Here is a 23,763-nt window from a genome sequence, read left to right on the forward strand (position 1 = left end):
TCTGATCTTAGTGTCTTCATATAAAAGGCATATATATATTGGTCTTGCGAGATTGTTTCAAAGATTAAATGTAATATGCATAAGGGCACAGACTTGGGTTCAGCATTAGCATATAGTTTGATATTCAGTAATTCTGATTCTCTTTTCTGTCTTCAAATTCTTTTCCTCATAAAAATTTAATAAACTGTGTTACATTAGACCATTATTTTAGAAGGGAGCGGCATGACACCATTTTTATGTGCAGTGCATATTCTCTCCATTCTTACCTGGTGGTAAAGTGCTTCAGGGTAATCTTGCGTCATTAACCGAAACAGGGCAAGTAATGCCCAGCCAAAACTGTCAAAATTTGTGAAGCCATAATCAGGATTTGTGCCAGCTTTCACACACACATATCCTTCAGGACACTGACTAAAGAAGGCAAAGAAAAGAAAAACTGCTTACTCTTAAGTGACTTTCAGATTATGGCCAAATCATAAGTATAGAACATCCACCCATGAATAATAAAGGGCTCTTTCTTCCACAGGGAGTAGTCTTCTCCTAAATAATTCCCAGTGAAAAAGCTCCAAAGAGGTCGATATTAAGTTAACATAAGTGATAAGCTAAAAGGAAAAAGGGGCTCACAAATGGTCTTTTGCCCAACGTCTTGTTAAAAATTTCTTTCCTACCCAATATCAAAGTGATGGAAAATAACAGTGCTAAAAGCTAAATTGCAGTGGCTGAGGGTTTAATTTTCAAATGCTCTCACCTCAAGCCCTCAGATACTATTATTTAAGGGTGAGAAAACACTTATCACATAGACAATTTATAAACAGTACTTGCATGTTGGTACAAAGATCAGATTAAAGATTTATCTCATCTCCTCTCCTGGAGTCTTCATACTTTTGTCTTTTGGGGGCTTGGGTATTGGGGACGGCTATTACAGTAGTGGCCTGATAAATCATGCTTCCCTCTATCGACACCCTTGTGTACTTTCCTCCAATGTCATTCTGGCATTGGCCATCATTGTTTTGGACTTTTGTTAATAGTTAACAAATATGATGCAAAGAGAGGTTTAAAATGTACTCGCGCACTGAGGCTTGCTAAACTGCTAACCCACGGAATCTGAACAAATAGATTTTTGTTCTTGTCTTAAGGCACTAACTTTTGGGATAGTTTACGATGCAGCAAGGTATGGTGGCTACAGGTGAAAACACTGCATGACTTTCTCCTCTGATCTTGAAATACATCAATGTGATTCTGATTGTTTATGACAAGCTATTTTCAACAAGCATTTCAGGTCATATCTGAGTTGAGATGTCCATGAAAAGGGTTATCTGGAGTGTGGTGTGGCAGACACTGTGAGATGGGTTCACAAAATGGACTTGAGAATAGAATTGAAGCCTGGCAGTAGCTGGGCAAAGAGTTGAACAAGCAACAAAATGTCTAAATCACCTGAATATAGAAACTACATAACTCATGCCCCTCTACCCCCATATGATTTTTGTTAATTTGGGCCCCAGAGCCAAAGAAAGAGCTGAGCCTACAGAAGGGCATCCGATCATTTCCAGTTGAGGAAAGTAACATAAAGAATTATAGGAGTGCTAGTACTGCTGAGAAGCACTGCATTTCTACTTTCTTTTCTCTTCATTTGAAATTATAGGACAATAAGACTTGAGAGTCTTGTCATATCACTGAAGAGTTACTTATAAGTACTGTTTTTTTAGAGCAATAAACTTTTTATGAATGTAAGTTATAGTCATAAAAGATATACAAACCATAAAATAAATGAAATAATAGTGCATCTTTCATATTTCTTCTCTTCAAAGGCTTCTAGCCAAAGAAAAGATTATACCGTCTTTCTTGATAATTCCTACTAGCTCTGGGGCATACTGAAAACAGAAGATCAGACCTCAGACCTGCCACTTACTAACTTCTTGACCTTGAATAAATCATTTAACTAGTCTGTTTATTGCTTTTTCCCGTAAAATCAGATTAATAGTATTCCATGTTGTATACTTCTCAGCATGGTTTTAGTGATAAAATGAGATAATGTTATTAGATGAGAAAAATAAGCCAAAGCAATAACCATTCAATAAATACTATGGATCAATGATACTGACTTGATACAAGAACATTAACACCACTTACCCAGCATCTGTTCTGTTGCCACAGAGAAGAGCATATATTTCTCCTTCCAAATAATAAAAATTTTCTGTTTCTGAAAAATAGGAAAGAAATTATATTCTGTATCTAATTTTGAACAAACAGCATATCTGATATCCGTCTATATCTGCATAGAAGAGGAACATTCCTTGCTATAGTGAAAAGGAAGGCCTTTATAAAAAAAAATCTGCAAAACCCTACACATCCCTAGCATGTGATGAAGAGGCCAAGAGACCTCTGGAAATCCACATACGTCACTGCCCCAAAAGTAACAGCTCAGCATACAAAGAGGAGAATCCCTTTTAAAAATAGAGTTCTGGAAAATGAATATAACCAGTCAGGTATGACAGGACCTGTGAAGGAAAAATTCCCAAGACTGAAGTGTTTGAAAGCTGAGGACCTTTTCTTACAGGGCTTATTCCTAAATGATCTTCCTTCACAAAAGACCATATTTCTGCCTTTGGGTTCAACTGCCGTTCTCTTCCCACTCTGAAGCTTATTTTTCTACACTGAGTATCCAGTGCCAGTTACTTGCCTGATGTCACCAGTTCTAATCACAGTTTAAGTTAATCTGAATCTTAGCCCATACAAGTTATTCAGGTATCCTTAATGTGCTGTAATTCAAAATGTAAATTGTGTTTTTAGATATGAGCTACCAGGGATGGGAACATGCATGCTTAGGAGCATTGATTTTAGGTTCTGAATTTTAATCACAGAGAAGAACACATGAGATCTGTCCTGATTGTATGAGTGTGTATGTAAAATTATATACATATACGTGTATACATATACATGTATACATATACACACACACAATTGAATTACTCCAATCTCAAATAATGTCACTTTAACTTGTTGACTAAAATAATTTTAGAAGAATTTTTAAATCATAGTTAGGAACCATTGATCAAACCTTTTAAATGGCAGTCAAAAACCAAATGAAATTTGACGTTAGTAGAAGTGGGCAGTCCCAAATACTCTTCTAAGTGCAAGGACTATGACATGGCAATTAGGTTAAATAACATTTTACACATATAATATTTTTAGCATTCCTAACATGTTTTTAGAGGAGATGGAATGACTATAATTGGACAAATTTTAAAGTGGTAATTTTTAAAAAGTGATTTCTTTATCATATACTATTATGCTAAGATGAGCCTGGATTTGTTTTCCTAGCAATAACCAGTAAAGTAGTAAATACTGTTTATTTTTATATAATTTGCATATTTTGTTATAACTAAAGAAACCAAAGAGTATTTCAACTGGAATCTAAGATTTAATATCCATTTTCTGTTGTCTTACCACTAGAATCAAGACCATAGAATAGACACATATAATAAGGAAACATTTCACATATTCATATACCAATAATTTTATATGACTTGAATCATAATGATATTATGGGGTAAGCCAGAGAGTAAAATTTATTCAGATTTGTTTTGTGACTTAATATATTCAAATACAAATAAAAGTCATGCAGAGGGACTACAAAAAATTCAACATTTTATTTTTATTAGTTTAAAAATACACTTTTATTTTTTTCTAAATACTATCAAAAAGGACCCAATAATTTTAATATGAGCAAAAAATCCAATAGGAGAGTACAGCCTGATGGAGAGGGCATGGATTTGAAAGCCAGATTGATCATGGTTAGAATCCTAGTTTTAATCAGTGAATAGTAATAATATGCTGGAACACTCACTGAATTTCTCTGAACTTCCATTTTTCTGTTTGTAACAGGGGTCATTCACTTCTCTGCAGGATTATGGCAAAGATATGTGATCAGGCATATGAATTACTTACATATAAAAGCCAAGCAATATTTATTTTGGCATTATGACTATTAGCCTAAAATATGTTTAATATTTACCAAAGGATGACCCAAAGCATTTAAAATGATCAGCAGTGATTGAAATCCAAGAATAGAAAGAATTTCTATAATGCAGGCCATTTTTTAATTTATAAGGTCACTTTAAAATTGCTAATGAGTAAACGTAAATTTATACTTCAAAAAACTTTATTAAATAAAGGTAGTATTGTGAGGATTCTACTTTGATGAAATTTAAAGTAAGACTTTGGTTATATTTATTTTTAAAGGATAAAATTTACAAAACTTAGCAATTCCAAACATAGGTTTCCCTTATTGAACTGTCTGAAGATTGGAACTTTGCAATCCTCATAAATGAAACTGATCCATATCAGTATAGGTTTCCCCGCTATCCAAAAGCAGAACACTCCTAATAAAACTTTTTGTAAATGGAAATGGCATAAAGAAACAATTACCATTAGTTTATAGGGAAAAGTTTGTGAGCATGGCCAGGCATCCAAAATAACCTCTCTTAGGCTTTTCTGATACTTTAGGACACATCTTGCTAACAGATGCACGAAATAAACTGAAATAAGGCACAGGTGCTCACACACATAATTCAAAGCTATGGCAGCTTGATGTTGAGATGCTGAATGTGGCTCTAGGGGAGGGAGCTTTGGTGGGGCCAGACTCCTCTCCGTGCACTACCTCTAGGATGCCTTGCTGCAAAACAAATGCTGAATGCTATTTTTGCTTTTAGTCATTTTCATAAAAGTGAAAATCCTCTTCAGATTTCCTCTGTTAGCGAAAACAGGTACTCATGTAGGGCTTTGGTAAAAGCTAAGCGGCGAAACGTGAACTTTCAAAAAGCAGGGGATGCATGTACTTGAGCATAGTTACAACGTTTACAAGAAGTTTGTTCTGAAGCTGAGTGTCCAACATTTCTGTGAAGGCTGCTTGGCCTTTAAGAAAAGTTTTAATTTTTTTGATGCGGATGGCAAGTGATTCTTACCTCGAATATAATATGGATTTTCAGTTCTGTTGTGCAGGGTTACAGTTTCATTTTCTTGGGGCCATCGCAAACACTTATGCTTCAGATTGCCCATGAAGAGCCCCATGCCAATCAGAGAAAATACACTCAGAAAAAACAGAGTTAGGATAATGACACCAGTAAGTTTCTTCAAGCAGTGGGTCAGGATTCCTACAAAAGACTTCAGACCTAAAAAGAGAAAGGTTTGTTTTTGATAAAGTAAAATATCTTAGTAAAGCAGCATTAGCAAAATTCCTCCATGGCAAATGCCTAGCCCATTAAAATCAGCAGCTTTGTATTTTATAATCTAAAATACATTATCTATATCTAATAAATAAAATGAATAAAAGTCCAAACTTTGAGGTTTCTATCTTATTGCTAATTTGTTACACCTGATAAAAAATTATTCAGACACAAATTTTAAAATTAGTTATTTGTTTCCCTATACTATAAAGAACAAGACTTTTTCTCTTGGTTACTGCTTTCCATACCAACCACCATTGTTTATAAGCATAAGTAAAAGTGTGAAGTTATAAATCAAAATGGATTACAAATGTTGTCAAAACAAACAGTTTGAAATAGCAGTATTCTATACTATTCTTTCATTAACTTTCTAAGAATTCAATTTTTAGAACTGATTAAGTAGGACATGAAGAAATTAATTAAGAACAATAATACACAATGGTGATATATGCAGGCTGTATTTACATCAGAACACTTACTAATCAAGAATTCAGCCTTAAAGCTGACTTTATTTAAGGAACTCATTTTTCTATTTATTAAAGAAAACCTGCTCCAGAAATCTCACGCACTGTTGGTGGGAATGCAAATTGGAGTTTCCCCCCAAAAATTAAAACTAGAGCTAGAGTAAAATCCAGTAATTACACTGCTGGGTATTTATCCAAAGAAAACAGTAATCCAAAAAGATACATGCACCCCTATGTTTATTGCAGCATTATTTACAATAGCCAAGATCAGGAAGCAACCTAAGTGTCCATTGATAGATGAATGGATAAAGAGATGTCATTTACACATGTGATAGAATGTAATTCAGGCATAAAAAAGAATGAGATCTTGCCATTTGCTACAACATGGATAGATCTAGAGGGTATTGTGTTAAGTGAAGTAAGTCAGGCAGCAAAAGGCAAACACCATATGATTTCACATATATGTGGAATCTAAAAACTAAACCAAATGAACAAATTAACAAAAAGGATAAACAGACTCATAAATAAAGAGAACTGACTGGCGGTTGCAAGAGGGGAAGGGGTTGGGAGATGGACAAAATTAGTAAAGAGGAGTGGAAGGTACAGGCCTCCAGTTATGGAATGAATAAGTCATGGGGATGAAAGGTACAGCATGGGGAATATAGCCAAAGGTATTGTAATAGGACTGTATATTGACAGATGGTAGCTACAGTTGTGGTGAGGATAGCATAACAGACTGATAGAATCACTATGTTGTACACTAAAATTGATGTAACATTGTGCATCAACTGCATTTCAATTAAAAAAATTTTTTTTTAAACAAAGCTCAATTCTGAAAACATAAAGAAACAAAAAACAAAAACACTGTAATTGTACTTCATAGATAATACTATGTATTTTCCTTCCTGCCTGTCTTCCTGCCTTCCTTCTTCTCTTTTTTCCCTTACTCTCTTCTTATTTGTTGTTGGTCTGTTTATATTTAGGATCCTAATAACTGTTCAGCTCAACAATGGAGAAGACTATACTAGTTCTGCGATGTTATCAATATTTCTGTTTCCGTTTTATTAGCTTTAAAATGGGGTTAATAATACCTGTTTCATATATTATTGTGAGAATTGAAAATCTATTTTTTTATTTAGAAATTTTTTAATGTTTATTTTTGAGAGAGAGAGAGAGAGTGAAAGAGAGGCAGAGTGAGAACAGGGGAGGGGCAGATAAAGAGGGAGACACAGAATCCAAAGCAGGCTCCAGGCTCTGAGCTGTCAGCACAGACCTTGACCTGGGGCTAGACCTCATGAACCATGAGCCAAAGTCAGATGCTTAACCAACTGAGTCACCCAGGTGCTCCTGAAAATCTTTTTTAATGACCTTGTTGGATGATTGGGTTTCTTTAATGTCTTAGGATAGGGTTAAAAAAAAGTTATTCCTATGGTTTAAAAGAAATGAGATATCTAGATTAAATAAACAAATTATAATTTCTATCATCCAGAAATACTTATTTATAGCCTTTTTTTGCCACTTGGAATTATACTATTAATTTTTTTTTTTGCTATGTGCAATTCTTATTTATTTATTTATTTATATTTTTATTAATTTTTTTATGTTGTTTTCAGAGAGAGAGAGAAAGCTGAGGATAGAGAGAGAGAGAGGGAGAGAGAGAGAGAGAGAGGGAGAGAGCTCCAGGTGGAGCCTTATGTGGGGCTCCAACCCATGAACCATGAGATCATGACCCAAGCAGAAGTCAGGAGCCTGATCTTTAACCAACTGAGCCACCCAGGTGCCCTGATAATACCATATTCTAATGCTTCTATTACCATTAGATATTTATTCACCAAGGGTATTATAGTTTTTATCACTTTTTTTTGAAAGGGTATTATAGTTTTTATTACTTTTTATTTGTCTATTTCATCATCTCATTTTCATCTTGCCCTTGAGTCTAGGTTTTCTCCTTTTTTAATTTTTAATTTTAACTTATTCATTTAAATTCAAGTTAGTTAACATACAGTGTAGTACATAAGAAATCATCTTTCTTGTAGTGCTTCAGAAGAAAACCTAGACTCTTTGGAAAAGTATCTATCTATTCATGTCTTCTGCCCAATTCTTCACTGGATTGTGTGGTTTTGGTGTGTTGAGTTTGATAAGATTTTATAGATTTTGGATACTAACCCTTTATCTGATATGTCATTTGCCAATATTTTCTCCCATTTCATCAGTTGTCTTTTAGTTTTGTTGATTGTTTCCTTCACTGTGCAAAAGATAAAAAGCTTCTCAACATCCAAAAAACAAATAATCCAGGGGAGAAATGGGCAGAAGACATAAGTAGAGACTTTTCCAAAGAGTCTAGGTTTTCTTCTGAAGGCCTACAAAAAAAGATGATTTCTTATGCTAGCCCCTATTCCTTAGAGCATATTTTTTAAAGAAAAAAGAGGATTATTTTCATTCTCTTAAATAGTATATTTCTCGTTTTGTATTACAAAATACTTTCATACACTGTATTGCTTATTCACCTGGATTATTTTCTCCCTTGAAAAAATGAGCAGTTTTTATCAGCCTATGTGTTTCTAACTCCAGTGAGTATGTTCTTCTTGTATTAGCTTGGATTCACCTGATTTGTTCTATAATCTTTAATCCTGAGCCTAAGATGAAGACTCAGGTGATGCAATTTTATGTTCTAGCAATTTGCGGAAAGTCATAAGGGAGCTTGAATTGTGGGAATTCCTACCAGGGCAACTCTCACTGCTACTTGTTTCCCGGGTTTGATGAATTTGCCATGCATAGGCCATTTTTCTTAAATAGCTTTATTGAGCTAGAATTCATAAATCATATAATTCAGCCACTTAATGTGCATAAATCAATGTTTTAATTTATCCACAGGGCCATACACCACCCATCACCACATTCTTCAATCTTCTTGCTGTTTTTCCCTGCCTGGACTCCAAGTACATTGTACACATATATCTGGCCTTATTGATGGTTTTGCAGTGGACAAAAATTATCTGTAGATATAATTTTTGGTATTATGACATTTGCCTCTGTGTTTATTGGTCCACCTGTTTCAGACTTCTGACTCAGTGGCCAACAACACTGAGCGGAGCTGTTCCTAGCTGATTGTTTTTATTCATTCTTAACACAAATTAGAAGGTGTAGGTGGATTTCTCTAGGAGATCTTTAGAAATGGGAGCTGTAAATTAGTCCTCAGCATCTTCCATCAACGTAGTCACAGCTCTACTTATTCAGCAGAACCTCCTTGAACTCTGTGGCATGTGGAATGCATCCTATCCAAGCACTCCGAGCCAAATGGAATTTATCTTATTTTATATTATTTTGTTCATTTCAACTCATTTTTAGATGTAGTGAGGAAAAGAAAGCAGATTAGATATCTGTATAGATTTCTATCTCTCTCAGAAGTATAAAGACAGTTTTATAAGGTGCAAGAATACTTAAGATGCAATGAATAAGTAGAATATAATATATTTTGATTAATGTCTATATTTTGTTATCATAAGTACTGAACCCAACTCAAATAAATGTGATTTTTTTTTACCTTTTCTGGAGTGGCTGAAGTAAACTTCTAGATCAGATAATTCATGATTTTAAAGACAAAACACTGGTCAATTTAGTATTTCTCCAAGCAATGACAGGAGAGTACAAATTAATACAGGGGAGTACATAAATCAAAATAAAGACAAGGACTAAATGCCATTTCTTACCTTGGTTTAAAGGAATAATTTTCAAAATTCTCAAATTTCTTGTAATTCGAAATATTGGAATGAAGTTTAGAGGTAAGTACCTTGTTACATGCCTGTGGAATTAAGTTAGAGTTATTTAGAAGTCATGTTGAGTTTATATTGCTTATGTTTGGCTTTTTACTTTTTACTTTTACTATTTAAAAGTTATTTTTAAAAGCACATATGCAAACATTTTCCTTGCTCTCACTGTTTTATTTTGCAAATACTTATATTATTGATTGGAAGAAAAAGATTGCTACAGTGCGAGATAGCCAGGTAAATACTACTCTACAAACAAATTGTGACAGTTTATAAACCATTGACACTGTGAGTAGTCATAATTCCATACCAAATACTCTATATTATGTTCATAAATATTTTGTTATCTAGTCAGTGAAAGGTGGTTAAAAATAAGAAAAATCTATAGCTTTTTAAGTAATGAGATTTACTTTAAGCACTTAGGGTTTTGATGATCACGATGGTGATGATGATGGTGATAATGGTGTTGATGACAGCAGAAGGCAGGGAGGGTATATAGAGATCAAGGGCACAGACTGTCGCCAGAGTCCTTTGTGTAGAAATCCAGGCTCCCAACTTACTAGCTGTGTGACATGGAAAAATTACTGATTCTTTCTTGCCTCAGTTTCCTCAAAAGTAAAGCGGGTATAATAATACTTCCTAATTCGAAGACTTTTTGTGGGGATTAACTAGGCGAATGATGTGAAATGGATAGCACAGCATCTGGCACATGGGGCTAAGTATTAGCTACCAGCAATGGCAATAGCAGAAATAATAGCAGTAATAGAAGTAGTAGTGATAATAATTTCAGTGATATTAGCTACTATTTTTTTTTATTGCTTACAACATGGCAAGCATTGATTATATGCTTTTTGTTTCTTTAAAAAAGTCAACCCCAAATGTAAAAATAGAATATTAGTTTAAGTTATTTTTAATAGGAGTTTGATGCCAGTCATCATTTCCTTAGCCATAAAACAGAACACACTAAACAAAAGCATTGAAAAACGAGTATTCATGTCAACCATTAGAATTTAATGTAACACTCTTGGAAGTATGTGTGTATGTGTGTTTAAAATACCTTATTCTGATATCTAGTATGTTTATTGGTCTCAAGCAATGTAGCTAAATAAAATGTAGGTTGGAGATAAAATCAAATTTGTTAGGATTGTCTCATAAGTCTCCAAGAGATTTTCTGCTCACTGAAAATAATCACTTAAAGTTCCAAAATTCAACCTCTGTTGTTTTTGCTTCAGATAGAAAACACAAATAATATCCCATTCCTTCCATTTTCATTGCATATTCTGAGGGCTAGTTCAGTTGGGCCTGCCTGAGAGAATGCATTATGGTTACAATTTATGAAATATTTTTGTTCACAGAAATTTTACAAGCAGAAAACTTTGTCAATCTCAATGTTTCTTCATGAAAAGTACTTGCTTAGCAAGTTATTAAGATGTTTGGAATTTAAAGAAATACTCACTCAAACAAAGTTACACTGAAATCGAGCCAGTTCCATGGATCACCAAAGAAATAAAAAGGTTCTACCCAGATGCCTCTTGCAATGAGTTTTATAAGTATTTCAAATGTGTAAATTCCAAGCAAAGTATTCCTGCAGAAAAATTTTCAGATAGACATTGAAAGTGAGAATAATACATTGTCAGCTCCAATACTATGTCTGTGATAACTATTTGTCAACCAATCAACCAACCAACCAACCAATCTACCAACCAACCAGGTAACAAAAAAGCATAAGCCCATTGAACCATAGGGTAGGGCTTTAGTTAGGGCTTTTATGGTGGGCTATGTCTTACAGCATTAACCATGAAATTTGACTATCAATCTTTTCAACAAGCCCTAGCTAGGGTTATAGTCTTGATACATATTTTGGAAAATAATGAAAATAAAAAGTATCAAATTCATTCCATATTGGAAATCCCGCAATAATTAACTGAATTATAATGGAGTATGAAATAACTAATTTTATTATGTGCATATATAAGAATTTCTGTGGTGAATCAGTTTTATATTTACCTTCCAAAATCAGTTAGTTTTAAGAATACAATTAAAGTTTGAGAGGTAGAAAGGCTTCTTCTCTAGAAATTTTAATGGGTCTTTCCATCACTGTAGTCCAACGAAAGCCACACTATTCACATCCCAAACTATTCTCATCACCAAAACATTAAAATTGTTTAATTGACACATGTGTTTTTAGTAATTTGCTAATTGTGCTGTATGTACAAATATTATATTATATACAATGAATGTTATAATATTATATATGAAATATAAATAGTAAATTATGAAATGTTAAATATATAGTATATAACATACTATAATACAATATGTTAAATATAAAATATAATTGTATATGAGATAATGTATAATAAAATTATATGACTTACTGTAATGCTGGGCCCCATTTTGGCAACTCAGTCATGGGCATAAACATGCAGTCAATCAGGACACTAATTAATATGAACAGTCGGAAAAAGGTAGGTTACAGTCAAGGAATAATGGATAAAAAATAATATTGGAAATATACGTCTCTATAATTTGCTTATATGTATATACATTAGATAAAATAGCTTCTTAAATGTCAAAAAGTATACTATTCATATTGAAAAACAGGAGGATTAAGATTTGTTAATATTCACTACTGTTGGGTGTGCTAGAAAATATATTTTAAATGTATTTTCAAATATGGAACACTTAGTGCAGTTACAATCCAGATTCCAATATGACCCAAAATGAGATATTAATTCATAAGAGAAAAGTACTGCAGTGATATTTGACTAGAATAGTTGCATCTGATATTAGTACAGTCTAAAGCCAATAGAAAAGGATATGGATGAACCAAAATCTTAATAGTTGTTCTTCTAGTTACACTGAAAGGAGAAAATGTACACCAAGTGGCACTGAATCTGAAGATTGTTCTTTTTTTATTTAATACTATGAAAGTCTGTAAAACAAAAAAGAACATCAACTAGGAACTATAATCTCATCCATTACACAACATATTGCTAATGATCCTTTCAGTCATGAATTCTAACAGTTAACACTTTTCTTATATTATGATATCCTTTTAGAGACTAAATCAAATGGAAAGGCTAATTTTTAAAAACATTTTCATTGATATTTAGGTTTATCTACCACTTTTTCTTTTGCCAGTGTTCTACTTAAGAAAGCCATTTGCCACACTCAAAACCTCAAGTTTTCCTGTCAAATGGTGTAAAAGGAAGAAATCGATATCCTGATGGCTCATGAGAATGCAATTAAAGAAATCAAATTTAATGAATATAAAAAAAGGTTAATTTTATTTCAGAGAAAATAAGGTATGGGATTACAACAGTAAAAACGACCCAATTCACTGAAATATTTTATTAATCACTAGTAATTATCTATGGTATAAAAACCGCTTGTATGTTATCATTGACATAAACACACCTAAAACAGAAAGTTACATTATGTAAGATAAATGTATTGGAATATAGAAACATTAAATCCAAAAATAATGAAAGATTAGAAACATCCTAAAAATGAGTTATATATGTATACATGTGTACATATGTGTATCTATATTATATTATTATATATTATAGAGACACAGTGAAAGTATCTACCTACGTATGTATGTCTTTGCATGTATGTCTATATATACACACATACACATATACACTTTTATTATATATACGTATTCATTTGGAAAATTCATTTATTATGGTGTGAGTAAAAATACATCATATATATTGAATATTATATAGATTATACTATAACATAATATATAATGTAGTATATAATGCAATATGAACAATATAATATACTACATGATATATATAAAATACAGTCTATTATATACTATAGAATTATATATGACATAATTATATATTAGAGGTATCTATGGTGACTGTATATTGGTATTTACATTTGTGTATATATATAAATATACTAGTGAATATAAATATGTATATTCATTGATAGTTTATGAATACATATTCTAAAGGAAAACCAAACTGCTACTTCTCCTCAATAAAATACTTCCCTAATATACAATCTGTGGATGTCTGTATTGTAGTTATTTTCCCTCTTTCCATTTGAAATGCAAAGAGAAAAATAAAAGGGCCAAGAAAAATCTGATTATTTAAAATGTACTTTCTGTTATTTATTAGAACAATCTCAAACTTCATACAAGAGGTAATATATGTGTCATCAACTAGTTTATGTTATTGTGAAGTAATGAGTAAATTCCAGATATAGCAATTATTCTCGATAAAGTTTAAGTGCTGAAATTATTTAATTTTAGAATTATTTATTGGTATGCCCCCCTTAACAAAATAAACAATATAATTCACATTTAATGATTTTGCATCATCATTAATAATACTACTTTTTATACTAAACTACCTTACAATTTTTGGCTTGTTTTATTTTTAAAAACCCTTGGTTTTGTCTTCAATAACAAACTTAGATTTGCCTACCATATCTGTATACACTACAAAGAACTCAGAACTCTGCTATATTAGAGTCACTTCTAAGGTTATTATGTTTTATCAACTGTTAGGTCTTATGCATAGCAAAAGTAAAAGCAGAGATAATTGAGATGAGGACTTAAGATTTTCACTAAAATGTTCTGAGGATTTTACAGGTGTTTTATAGCTAATGCTGCATAACACCCATGGAAGCTACCAGAGATACTGGAATCTTTGTTACTCTATACATTTACACTGTAAAATGGCAATACTCTTCTGTGGTGCCAAATACTTCAAAGAGTTATAGTTATGCAAAATCATCACTTTGCCTTTCATCTAGAGCCTTTGGTTCAATTCCATTTTGCCCATTTGGTAATTATCACTGAATGCTTTACAAGAAAATCAAATTACATTTGTCCACAATAGGGCTAATCCTCATATCTCCCAAACTTGGTCTTTTTAGAGTTGTTTCAGTTTTGTTAGTACCACCACCCTTATTCCAGGCTGGAAATCTTGGTATTATTAGTCTGTCTTCAAATCCTGATATTTCTTCTCAGGTTTGTTACCTTTTCCCCTCCTCTGAGACGCTCCTATAATCCAGGCCCTGTGACTGAAGGCCTGGACTGCTCTCTTTTTCTATATCATCTTTCTGAGCCTATCTCTTCCATGTAAATTTAGAAATATTCATATTAAGCTTACTTAAACATTGCATTCATCACATCAGCCTTTGGCCACCACATTAAATCCATGTTGACATCTTCATTACCTCATTTTATTCCCCACAACTTGCAACAAGGGTCTAGTTGTATTACCACCCTGCCTCTTCCCATTCCAATTAATATCAAGATTTTCCCTTTGCATTGTGAAAATCTGAAGTGTTCTCTAAGTTGTAACTCAAATTCTACTTTCTTGAGGAAGACTCTTCCAGCTTTGTCAGCCCACACTGCTTTCTGCCTTTACTAAGCATAATTACTCTTATTTTTATCATTTTTGTGCTTGGCCTTGGATTGTGCAATTATTTAGCAGATTCTTCAAGTCATTCTGGGGATAAGACAGGAATTCTTCATTCTTTTTTTATACTATCTCAATTACATTTTTTGCATATCTGAAAAAAATAATGAAAATGCAGTCATGATAACTTCAATTAATCCTTACATTTTTATTCTTGTAGTAGGGGTCCACATCTTCCAAAGGCTCCGACACCATTCCTTGAGGAAGATTCCCATAAACAAGTGGAAGCTCTTTTCCAACTTCCAAGTCAGTGTTTGGCTTTAAATCTTTTCTTTGTTCCTCATTGTGTTTTTTAGCAATATGCTGTTTCATAAGTTCAAGAGACTCCCTGGTGAAGGGGACAAGGCCTTTTGGTTCTGGGGACGCCATTTCCAATTTTGTACCTGCAAGAAATGTATTTTCTTCAGTTCTATATAAAATTTGGGTATATAAAGAAAAATTTTAAATTGTAAAAGCTTAGGATATGAATAAAAGTGAACACCAAACTGAACACATGCTTTCAAGGAAAATTCCCAGGTTTTGTAGATATGAGTTGTTAGATTAGGTTTTGTTATACTTGATACTATATTTATTTGTAAGTTCATGCGTAACCAATTCTACTTCATAACCAATTCTACTTCATTTACACATCTACTGAATTCTCTTTGTTTTATTAAAATCTGCCTTTCAGTTTCTCTCTCAAATAAAAGAGTTCTAAAGTTCTAGAGACTTTTGAGGAGCCAAATCCAATTATTCCTCTCTTAGCTGTATTTAACCATTAATTAGACTTATCTTCTTTAAGCTCATTTTTCACTGCCTTTGGGCCCCATTCTTCTGTGTCTCCACTAATAGCTCTATTACTTCCTTTAACTCAGTTCTTCATGACAATTTTTAACTTTGATACCCTTTAAAATTCTGCCTTTTCCATATGTTATATCTGTTATTTGGTGAATACATAGGCAAACACTGAGTTTCAATTACTATACATGGATATTTACATGTACATTTCCCAAAACACTCTCTTCCCTGAATCATCTATGTGGCAATTCCACCAAGTAAAAACAAGATTCATTTTTTTCCTGAATGACTAGAATTGCTCTTTTACCTTTTAGCCATTGAAAAAAACAAGGGGCACCTGGGTGGCTCAATAGGTTACACATGGGACTCTTGATTTCGTCTCAAGTCATGATCTCACAGTTCCTGAGATCAAGCCCCACAACAGGCTCTTCACTATCAGTGTGGAGCCTGCTTGGGATTCTCCCTCTCCCTCTCTCTCTGCCCTTCCTCCACTTACATGTGCATGCTCTCTCTCTCAAAATAAATAAATAAATAAATGTTAAAAAAATTCCTCTGCACTGAGTTTAAAAAAAAAAAAGAAAAGAACCAAAACAAAAATAAAACCACACACAGAAATACACAAACTTAATACCTTGAAAATTACTCATGAAATTTTTGTTTGTCATTAATTCCTCTGAACAAAATAATTTTCCTACAATTATTTTCAATTATGTAGTTAAATATTATCCATTATTTACGTATCTATGTCATGGTAGTCATCTTTACAATTCTATATCTGGATTGCTCTAGTAGTCTCTACAGGTATCTCTCAGTTTTTTTGTTTCTTTGTTTTTTTATTTTTTTACATTTATTTATTTCTGAGGGAGACAGAGAGAGAGAGAGAGAGACAGAGAGAGAGACTGGGGGAAGGGCAGAGAGAGAGGGAGACACAGCATCCAAAGCAGGCTCCAGGCTCTGAGCTGTCAGCACAGAGCCCGATGCGGGGCTTGAATTCACGAACCCCGAGATCATGACCTGAGCTGAAGTCGTACGCTCAACCGACTGAGCCACCCAGGCACCCTGGTATCTGTCAGTTAAAAAAAAAAATTGGGGGCGCCTGGGTGGCTCAGTCAGTTGAGCGTCTGACTTCGGCTCAGGTCATGATCTCGAGGTTCATGAGTTCAAGCCCCGCGTTGGGCTCTGTGCTGACAGCTCAGAGCCTGGAGCCTGTTTCAGATTCTGTGTCTCCCTCTCTCTCTCTGACCCTCCCCCATTCATGCTCTGTCTCTCTCTGTCTCAAAAATAAATAAACGTTAAAAAAATTTAAAATAAAAAAAATTAAATGTTTATTTATTTTTGAGAGAGAGACAGAGACAGAGCATAAGCAGGGGAGAGACAAAGAGACAGGGAGGCACAGAATCCCAAGCAGGCTCCAGGCTCTGAGCTGTCAGGAGAGAGCCCCATGTGGGGTTTGAACTCACCAGACATGAGATCATGACCTGAACCAAGTCGGAGGCTCAACCAACTGAGCCACCCTGGAGCCCCTAGGTTTCTCTCAGTTCTAGGTCTTTGCCTATTTCAAGTCATCCTACAGGCCACTGAAGTTGGTCTTCATTAAATATAATTTCATGCACAAATTTCCCATTTACAAACTTTGTTCTATTTTCTCATGTAAAAATATGTTCTTTTGCTGATTTTCTCCATCCTAATTCCTGTCAAACACATTTCACATATCACAGTTTCTTGATGGGAGTCAAAATGCTTTGAATTAGTATAATTTATAAATACAATCTACAGATAATGAAATTTGCCCTTACATATAAAATCTCCCTTTAAAATATCTAATAAGCTTTCAAAATTGTATTCCTTATATAGAATTCCTTGAATACATATTAAGCAGTTTCTTAATGACTAGTGGTTATAGACTAGTATAAACAAAATCATAAACCTTGGAATTAAATAAACCTACGTTAAAATACTAAATTCTGTTACTAATATTCTTAGCAGTCTCAGTAAAATTACTTGATAATCTTGAATCTGTCAGTCACAAAATTGGGATTCCTTTTCAGGTTAAATAAGGATAAATAGAATTATATGGGTGAAAATGCCAAGTACAGTGGCTGGCACACAATAGGTGGGAAGTAAATATAAATTTTTATTTGTGATAAGATTTTATATCTTAGTAATGGACCAAATTTAATAGAATAATTCATAGGAGGAATACATGTAAGGTTTTGAAATTTGAATGAAAACAAACCATCAGTACAAGTGCAGTAGATGTGTTTTTGCAGCAGAGAAAACTGCCAAGGGGGTTTACTTAATAGTAATTGCAGTATAAATCAATACTGGTTTGTGTCTGCCCAAAAATGCTAATATAACCTTTGTCTGCTTTGAAGGAAGATGGAGGAGACAGTCTTTCTCTATTCTGCTGCATTCCATGACCACATCCAAAAGGCCTGTATGTAAACTGAAGGGTCTTCAGATGGGGTCAGAATGTTGATTAGACTCAAGTCACATCATCTACAGACCGGTTAAAAGAATGGAGAATATGTTAGTTGAAGCAGAAAAGACTCAAGTGTAACGTTATTGTTTCCAAGTATCTGAATGTTTCTCACATAGAAGAGAAATTAGATTTAACTATTATTTGGAAAAAAAAAAAAAAAAAAGAAAAAAGGTGAACTAGGATCACTGAGATGAAGCCAGAATAGATTTGATTCAAAATAATAAAGTACTTTCTAAATAGCTGCAAAAAAATGGAATAGGGTGATTTGGACGTTAATCTTCCCTGTAACCAGCCATATGAAATCATGGACTTGTTGACAGTTGAGTAGGATAATTTAAATGGGTCCAAATATTGCTTGGTTGCTGCCTTATAATTTTAGAACTATTCAATCTTAAAATCGTTGAATTGAATTTTTACATAACCTAAAAATATCACATGAACTAAAAGTCTGGGCTATTAGCTAAACTGAATCTATGCAGCACTGAATTAACAAAATCAAAATCTTTTTTTTTTTTACATTTTTTCAGATTATAATAAAAGTACTTTTAATATCTTATATTTTTAGGGATCCATCATAATTCCTAACAAATATTATTAAGCTTGCATATGTAAAGAATATTGTTCTTAAAAGTAGACCTAAAGGGAGGTTCAAACTTGTTGCAAAGATGCTATTGTTAATGAAAACACTTTTGGATGCCTTCCATTGAAACCTCAAAATTCAATTTGCAAGCCAGTCTTCTTATTACATAGCCTAAATATAATTTTCTTTTTTTTCTGTTATCACCTCATACATAGCAAAATAATCTTTGATTCCTTATTCCATCACCTACTAGCTGTGATACTTTGATAACATAGCTTGCTATACTTTCCTCATATGCAAACTCTGGAATCCTTTAGGTACCTCACAAGGTCATAAATATTAAATCAGACCATATACAGAAAGTCTGGACCGCAGTACTGATTTTGTCAGTGCTAATTCTCTCTTCTAACCCAGTCAGTTATCCCAGAATACATCTTTAGTAATAATTTGATGTTGAATGAAACTACTCTGGATTGTTGACTAGGTGAATGAATGGACAGTAGGCATTATCTTCTATGATATGACAAAGAAACGCAAGCACTTATCAGATGGAAGTGGCTTGCATCCTACTTTTAGATGGCTGAGTGAAGACTGTAAATTATTGATCATTAAATCATAATTCAATGAAAGCATTTCTGTGGGGAATTTATAAAATATGGTCCAGGTACTATGCTTCCCAGTGAGTGATCTTAATATAATGCTAAGGCTTGAAAAATAGAAAGATTAATAATCTGTCCATTAGACTACTTTCAAAAAAAACCTGAATAGCTAAAGTAAGCTTTTGGTAAGAATGTATCAAAGTAAACTCAGACTTGGACTCTAACAAGTTCCAGTTGTACTAATATTTTATACTTTTGATGAAACTGCAAGCCAATTCTCTTGGACATCAGTTGAAAGAAGCAGAGCCAGCATCAGTATGGGGAAAAGAGGTACATTCTTATAGGAAAAAGATTCTCCTTAAAACAAATTTTAAGCATTTGAGATAAGCCAAAATTTATCATAACAATTATGGCAAATATAATTATAGTTACAATTACTGAGTGACTACGATTTGAGAGGCATTCAACGTACATGTTTTTAATTCTATTGCCTCATATTCTCACATATTATCCTTGTGGTCACCATTTTACCAGTCAGGGGAATAGAAATTGATGAGTTTCATGATGTCTCCATCACTGTATAGCTAGTTATGTGGTGGAGGGAGATGTTAACTCAGGTATGTCTAAATCTAAATTTGAGTATCTTTATTTTTGTTGTTGTTGTTTTTAATTTGAGTATCCTTAAATGATAACACAAAAGTGTTTATAAACTGTAAACTTTTAGATAAGTGTAAACAATTGATACCTCAGAATGGCTACCTTAGAGATACTAAAAAACCAATAGGCTTACTGGGGTAACTTGCTTTACTAAGTAACTGACAGATTGACTTCAGGTAGGACTGTCCGGAAATTTTCTTTATGTAAGTGTCAAAGTCAAATATTTCAGAAAATTTTGTAAAATTGAAGGTGAGCTAGCATAGAAGACGTTAATTTGGAAGGGAGGAGGTGCTGTCTAGTAATGTAATCTACATAGATTGGGGAAATTTGTTGTTGTATGAATCATGGTGGGACTCTTACTGCAACAGAAGTGGAAAAGACCAGAAAATGTAGATAATGACTTTTCCAGGGTCTTATGGATCTAAGGAGTGACAATGTGATCTTGCCAGACAAAACAAATGCATCAGCTCAAGATTTCTAATTTAGATTTAATGACACAAAATAAGAAATGCTGTGGAGAATCCCTTCTTTTGCAATAGAGGCAGAAGCTTCATCAGGAACTTCCATAAATTTTGGGAGTAACAGTAGCAATGGAGCCAGTGGCAGTGACCAGTGCTTTATTTTTGGTGGTTTGAGCAGAGGTATTATGCCCACTGTACTGGTTCTGTCGTATGATTTTGGCTGTGGTCTTGGCTATGACTTAACAGTGCTCTGCCTATGACTTCTTCCCGTATTTTCTTCTGTAGATACCCAAATTTAGGATCACTGAGAATTGAGTTTTAATCTATCATACAATTTTATTTTACCCAGAGTGATTTTGTTATCACCATTAAGCATAATTTTTTAATGTTTATTTATTTTTGAGAGAGAGGGAGAGAACGAGCAGGAGAGGGGCAGAAAGAGGGGGAGACACAGAATCTGAAGCAGGCTCCAGGCTCTGAGCTGTCAGCACAGAGCCTGATGCAGGGCTCAAACCCGTGAGCCATGAGATCATGACCTGAGCCGAAGGTCAGACACTTAACCGGCAGCGCCACCCAGGCGCCCCTCATTAAACATAATTTGAAACATTAGTATAATTAGAATCTACATAAAAACTGAATAGTTTGTTTCAAATAAGAATGGGAAAATAGAGGTTATTACATAGCTGATACAAGGAAGTTCACGGAAAATGCTTTTTACCTCCATTATTTTCACAATTAGGGTGAATATTCTCTTTCTGTTAGTCATTTTAAATCAAATTTAGAACCCATATTCCATAAGGCCTTTGGAGCATGAAAAAGCATGCAAATGAATTTGGTTTCCTTTACAGGCATTTTGAAGTTCAGGCATTCTCTGCCTTCTAGTTATGCTGATGGTGTGGGTTTGTATAGTTCTATTTGTTTTTATTTTGTACTGTATTGTGTGGAGCATATATGTTGAGGTTCAGAATTGGGCAGTTTCCATTATCCTTGTCCATATACTTCTTACAGTCAAATAAGATTGAGATGGTTCAATAATTTAAATGCAAAATAAAATTTAAAAAAATCTAAACAATGAAACTTATTTGAAAAAACTTAAGTCAACATATTCATACTAATTTAAAATGGAAGTCCTAATTTCATGATGCAAACTGCTGGCTAGGATTTGAGGAAATAAGCATTCTAATTAACTTTTTTTGGTAGTGTTAATGGTACAACTTTTCTAGAAGGAAGTCTGGTAGTAGTTATCTAAATTACTCAGATTGCTAGGGTAAGGTGCTCTGAGCATTATTTTAATAGTAAGAATAAAGCAGGTAACATGTATTTCAGGTGCAGCTGCTAAAATAAATAAATAAATAAATAAATAAGCAAGCACACAACACATACATACATATATACACATGTATATATACATACATATATATCGGGATCATATGACTGATTGCAATACCACAAAAAGAATATGGAATATGGAATATGGAAGAAGTACCAGTTTAGATTAGGGATGGGAGAGGTAATGTTCTGTATTTTTGGGGTTTGATGCGTATCTGAAATACCTAAAAGGAAAAATTCAAAGATTAATTAGAAACTTGAATCTGGGGCTTAATAAAGATAATTAGATTGTATATGTTTGTGCATATGTTTTGTATACATACATAAATGTATGTGTATATATTAGTACATATATACACATATAACTGTATATGTATATATACATATGTGTGTATATATGTATGTGTATATATATATATATATATATATATACACACACACACACATATATACCAAATATGGATATATAGTTATATAGATATATAAATAGTTGAGGTCCAAAGAGCACAAAAGATTATGTGTACTTGTAAATGTGTGAAATTCTTTATGGAATGATATTAAGGACAGCTCATTGAAAAGCATCTACCTATCATTTAACATTTGAGATTTAAAAAAATTCAGAAAGTTATTTGACATATCATTACTAATAAGTGTTTTAAGCCACATGGGTAAAATATTAAAAAGAGATATCATAGTCAAAATATTGAAAACACTAAAAGAAAAGTGACATATTATATATTAGGTAACGATAATAAGGATGATTACTGGCTTCTCATCATAAAAACACAGAAACCAGAAGAGTATAGCAATGTCTTTAAAGTGTTGCAAGGAAAGAAAAAAAGGTAAAGCTAGAATTCTACAGAAAGCAAAAGTATTTTTCAAGAATAAAGACAAAGATATTTTTATTTATTTTTTAATTATTTATTTACTTATTATTTTGAGAGAGACAGAGACAGAGAAAGAGAATTTACTTATTATTTTGACAGAGAGAACAGAGTTGGGGAGGGGCAGAGAGTGAGAGAAGGGGAGAGAGGATCCTATGCAGGCTCCACATTGTCAGCGCAGCACCCCACTGAGAACCTAAAGAGAACCGTGGGATCTCATGAACCCATGAGAACCGTGGGATCTCATGAACTGTGAGATCATGACCTGAGCCAAAGTCCAGAGTTGGATGCTTAACTGACTGAGCCACCCCGGTGCCCCAAAGATATTTTTAGATGTTTCAGATGGAAATTTAGATCTTCAAGAAGAAATGAAGAGAAAGAAAAATGATAAATATTTGGGAAAATATAAAATATATAAAGCTAATTACCAAAACCAGGAAATAGCCCAATTGTCCATGAAGTGAATAGACAGAAAAATAAAAACTGGCATATCATATAATAGAACACAGTCCAACAATAAATAATAAAAAAATGAACTACTGGTATGCATAAGGAGGACTAAGTCCAAAAATATTATGATGAGTGAAAGAAGCCTGTCAGAAAATACTACAAACTACATGATCCACTTTATATGAAGTGCCAGAACAAACAAAACTAATCTCTAGGTGTGGAATAGGAACTGACTGAAAGGGATGATGGAACTTTCTGGGGTGATAGTAATGTTCAACAGCCTATTAGGACTTCAGAGCACACAGGCATACACATTTGTGACTACTGATCAAATGACACCCTTGAAATTTGTGCATTTTACTTGGTTTTACCTTTAAAAAGCCCATAAACAAATACTGGGTTCTAGTTAAATATATGAATTATGAAGTGTTTATGCGTGAGGCCTACTGGTATTTGCAACTTATTTTGAAAGACAATATGAAAATGTGAAGAATTGATGGATAGTTTGAGGAATGCATAAATAGATAAATGATAAACTAAATATTATAAAATGGCAATTGAAGACTCTAGGTTCTAGGTGTGTGAATGTTCATTATACAGTTCTGTCAATTTTCCTATATGTTGGAAATATTTTATAA

The 23,763-nt window shown here is 33.3% G+C and overlaps 1 protein-coding gene across 1 annotated transcript in view; it reads right to left on the reverse strand.

Moving 5' to 3' along the window:
• The window catches only part of SCN7A (sodium voltage-gated channel alpha subunit 7), a 77,793-nt gene that overhangs the window by 43,066 nt on the left and 10,964 nt on the right, over positions 1-23,763 (reverse strand). The window contains exons 2-9 of the mRNA XM_042949023.1: positions 15,051-15,289; positions 12,276-12,388; positions 11,832-11,921; positions 10,910-11,038; positions 9,397-9,488; positions 4,962-5,168; positions 2,128-2,197; positions 267-408 (exon numbers count right to left, since the gene is read on the reverse strand). Coding sequence (XP_042804957.1) covers positions 267-408; positions 2,128-2,197; positions 4,962-5,168; positions 9,397-9,488; positions 10,910-11,038; positions 11,832-11,921; positions 12,276-12,388; positions 15,051-15,289 — 1,082 coding nt within the window. The remainder of the gene's footprint in view (positions 1-266; positions 409-2,127; positions 2,198-4,961; positions 5,169-9,396; positions 9,489-10,909; positions 11,039-11,831; positions 11,922-12,275; positions 12,389-15,050; positions 15,290-23,763) is intronic.

The sequence above is a fragment of the Panthera leo genome, chromosome C1 (genome assembly GCF_018350215.1).
Source record: "Panthera leo isolate Ple1 chromosome C1, P.leo_Ple1_pat1.1, whole genome shotgun sequence".
NCBI classification, from domain to species: domain Eukaryota; kingdom Metazoa; phylum Chordata; class Mammalia; order Carnivora; family Felidae; genus Panthera; species Panthera leo.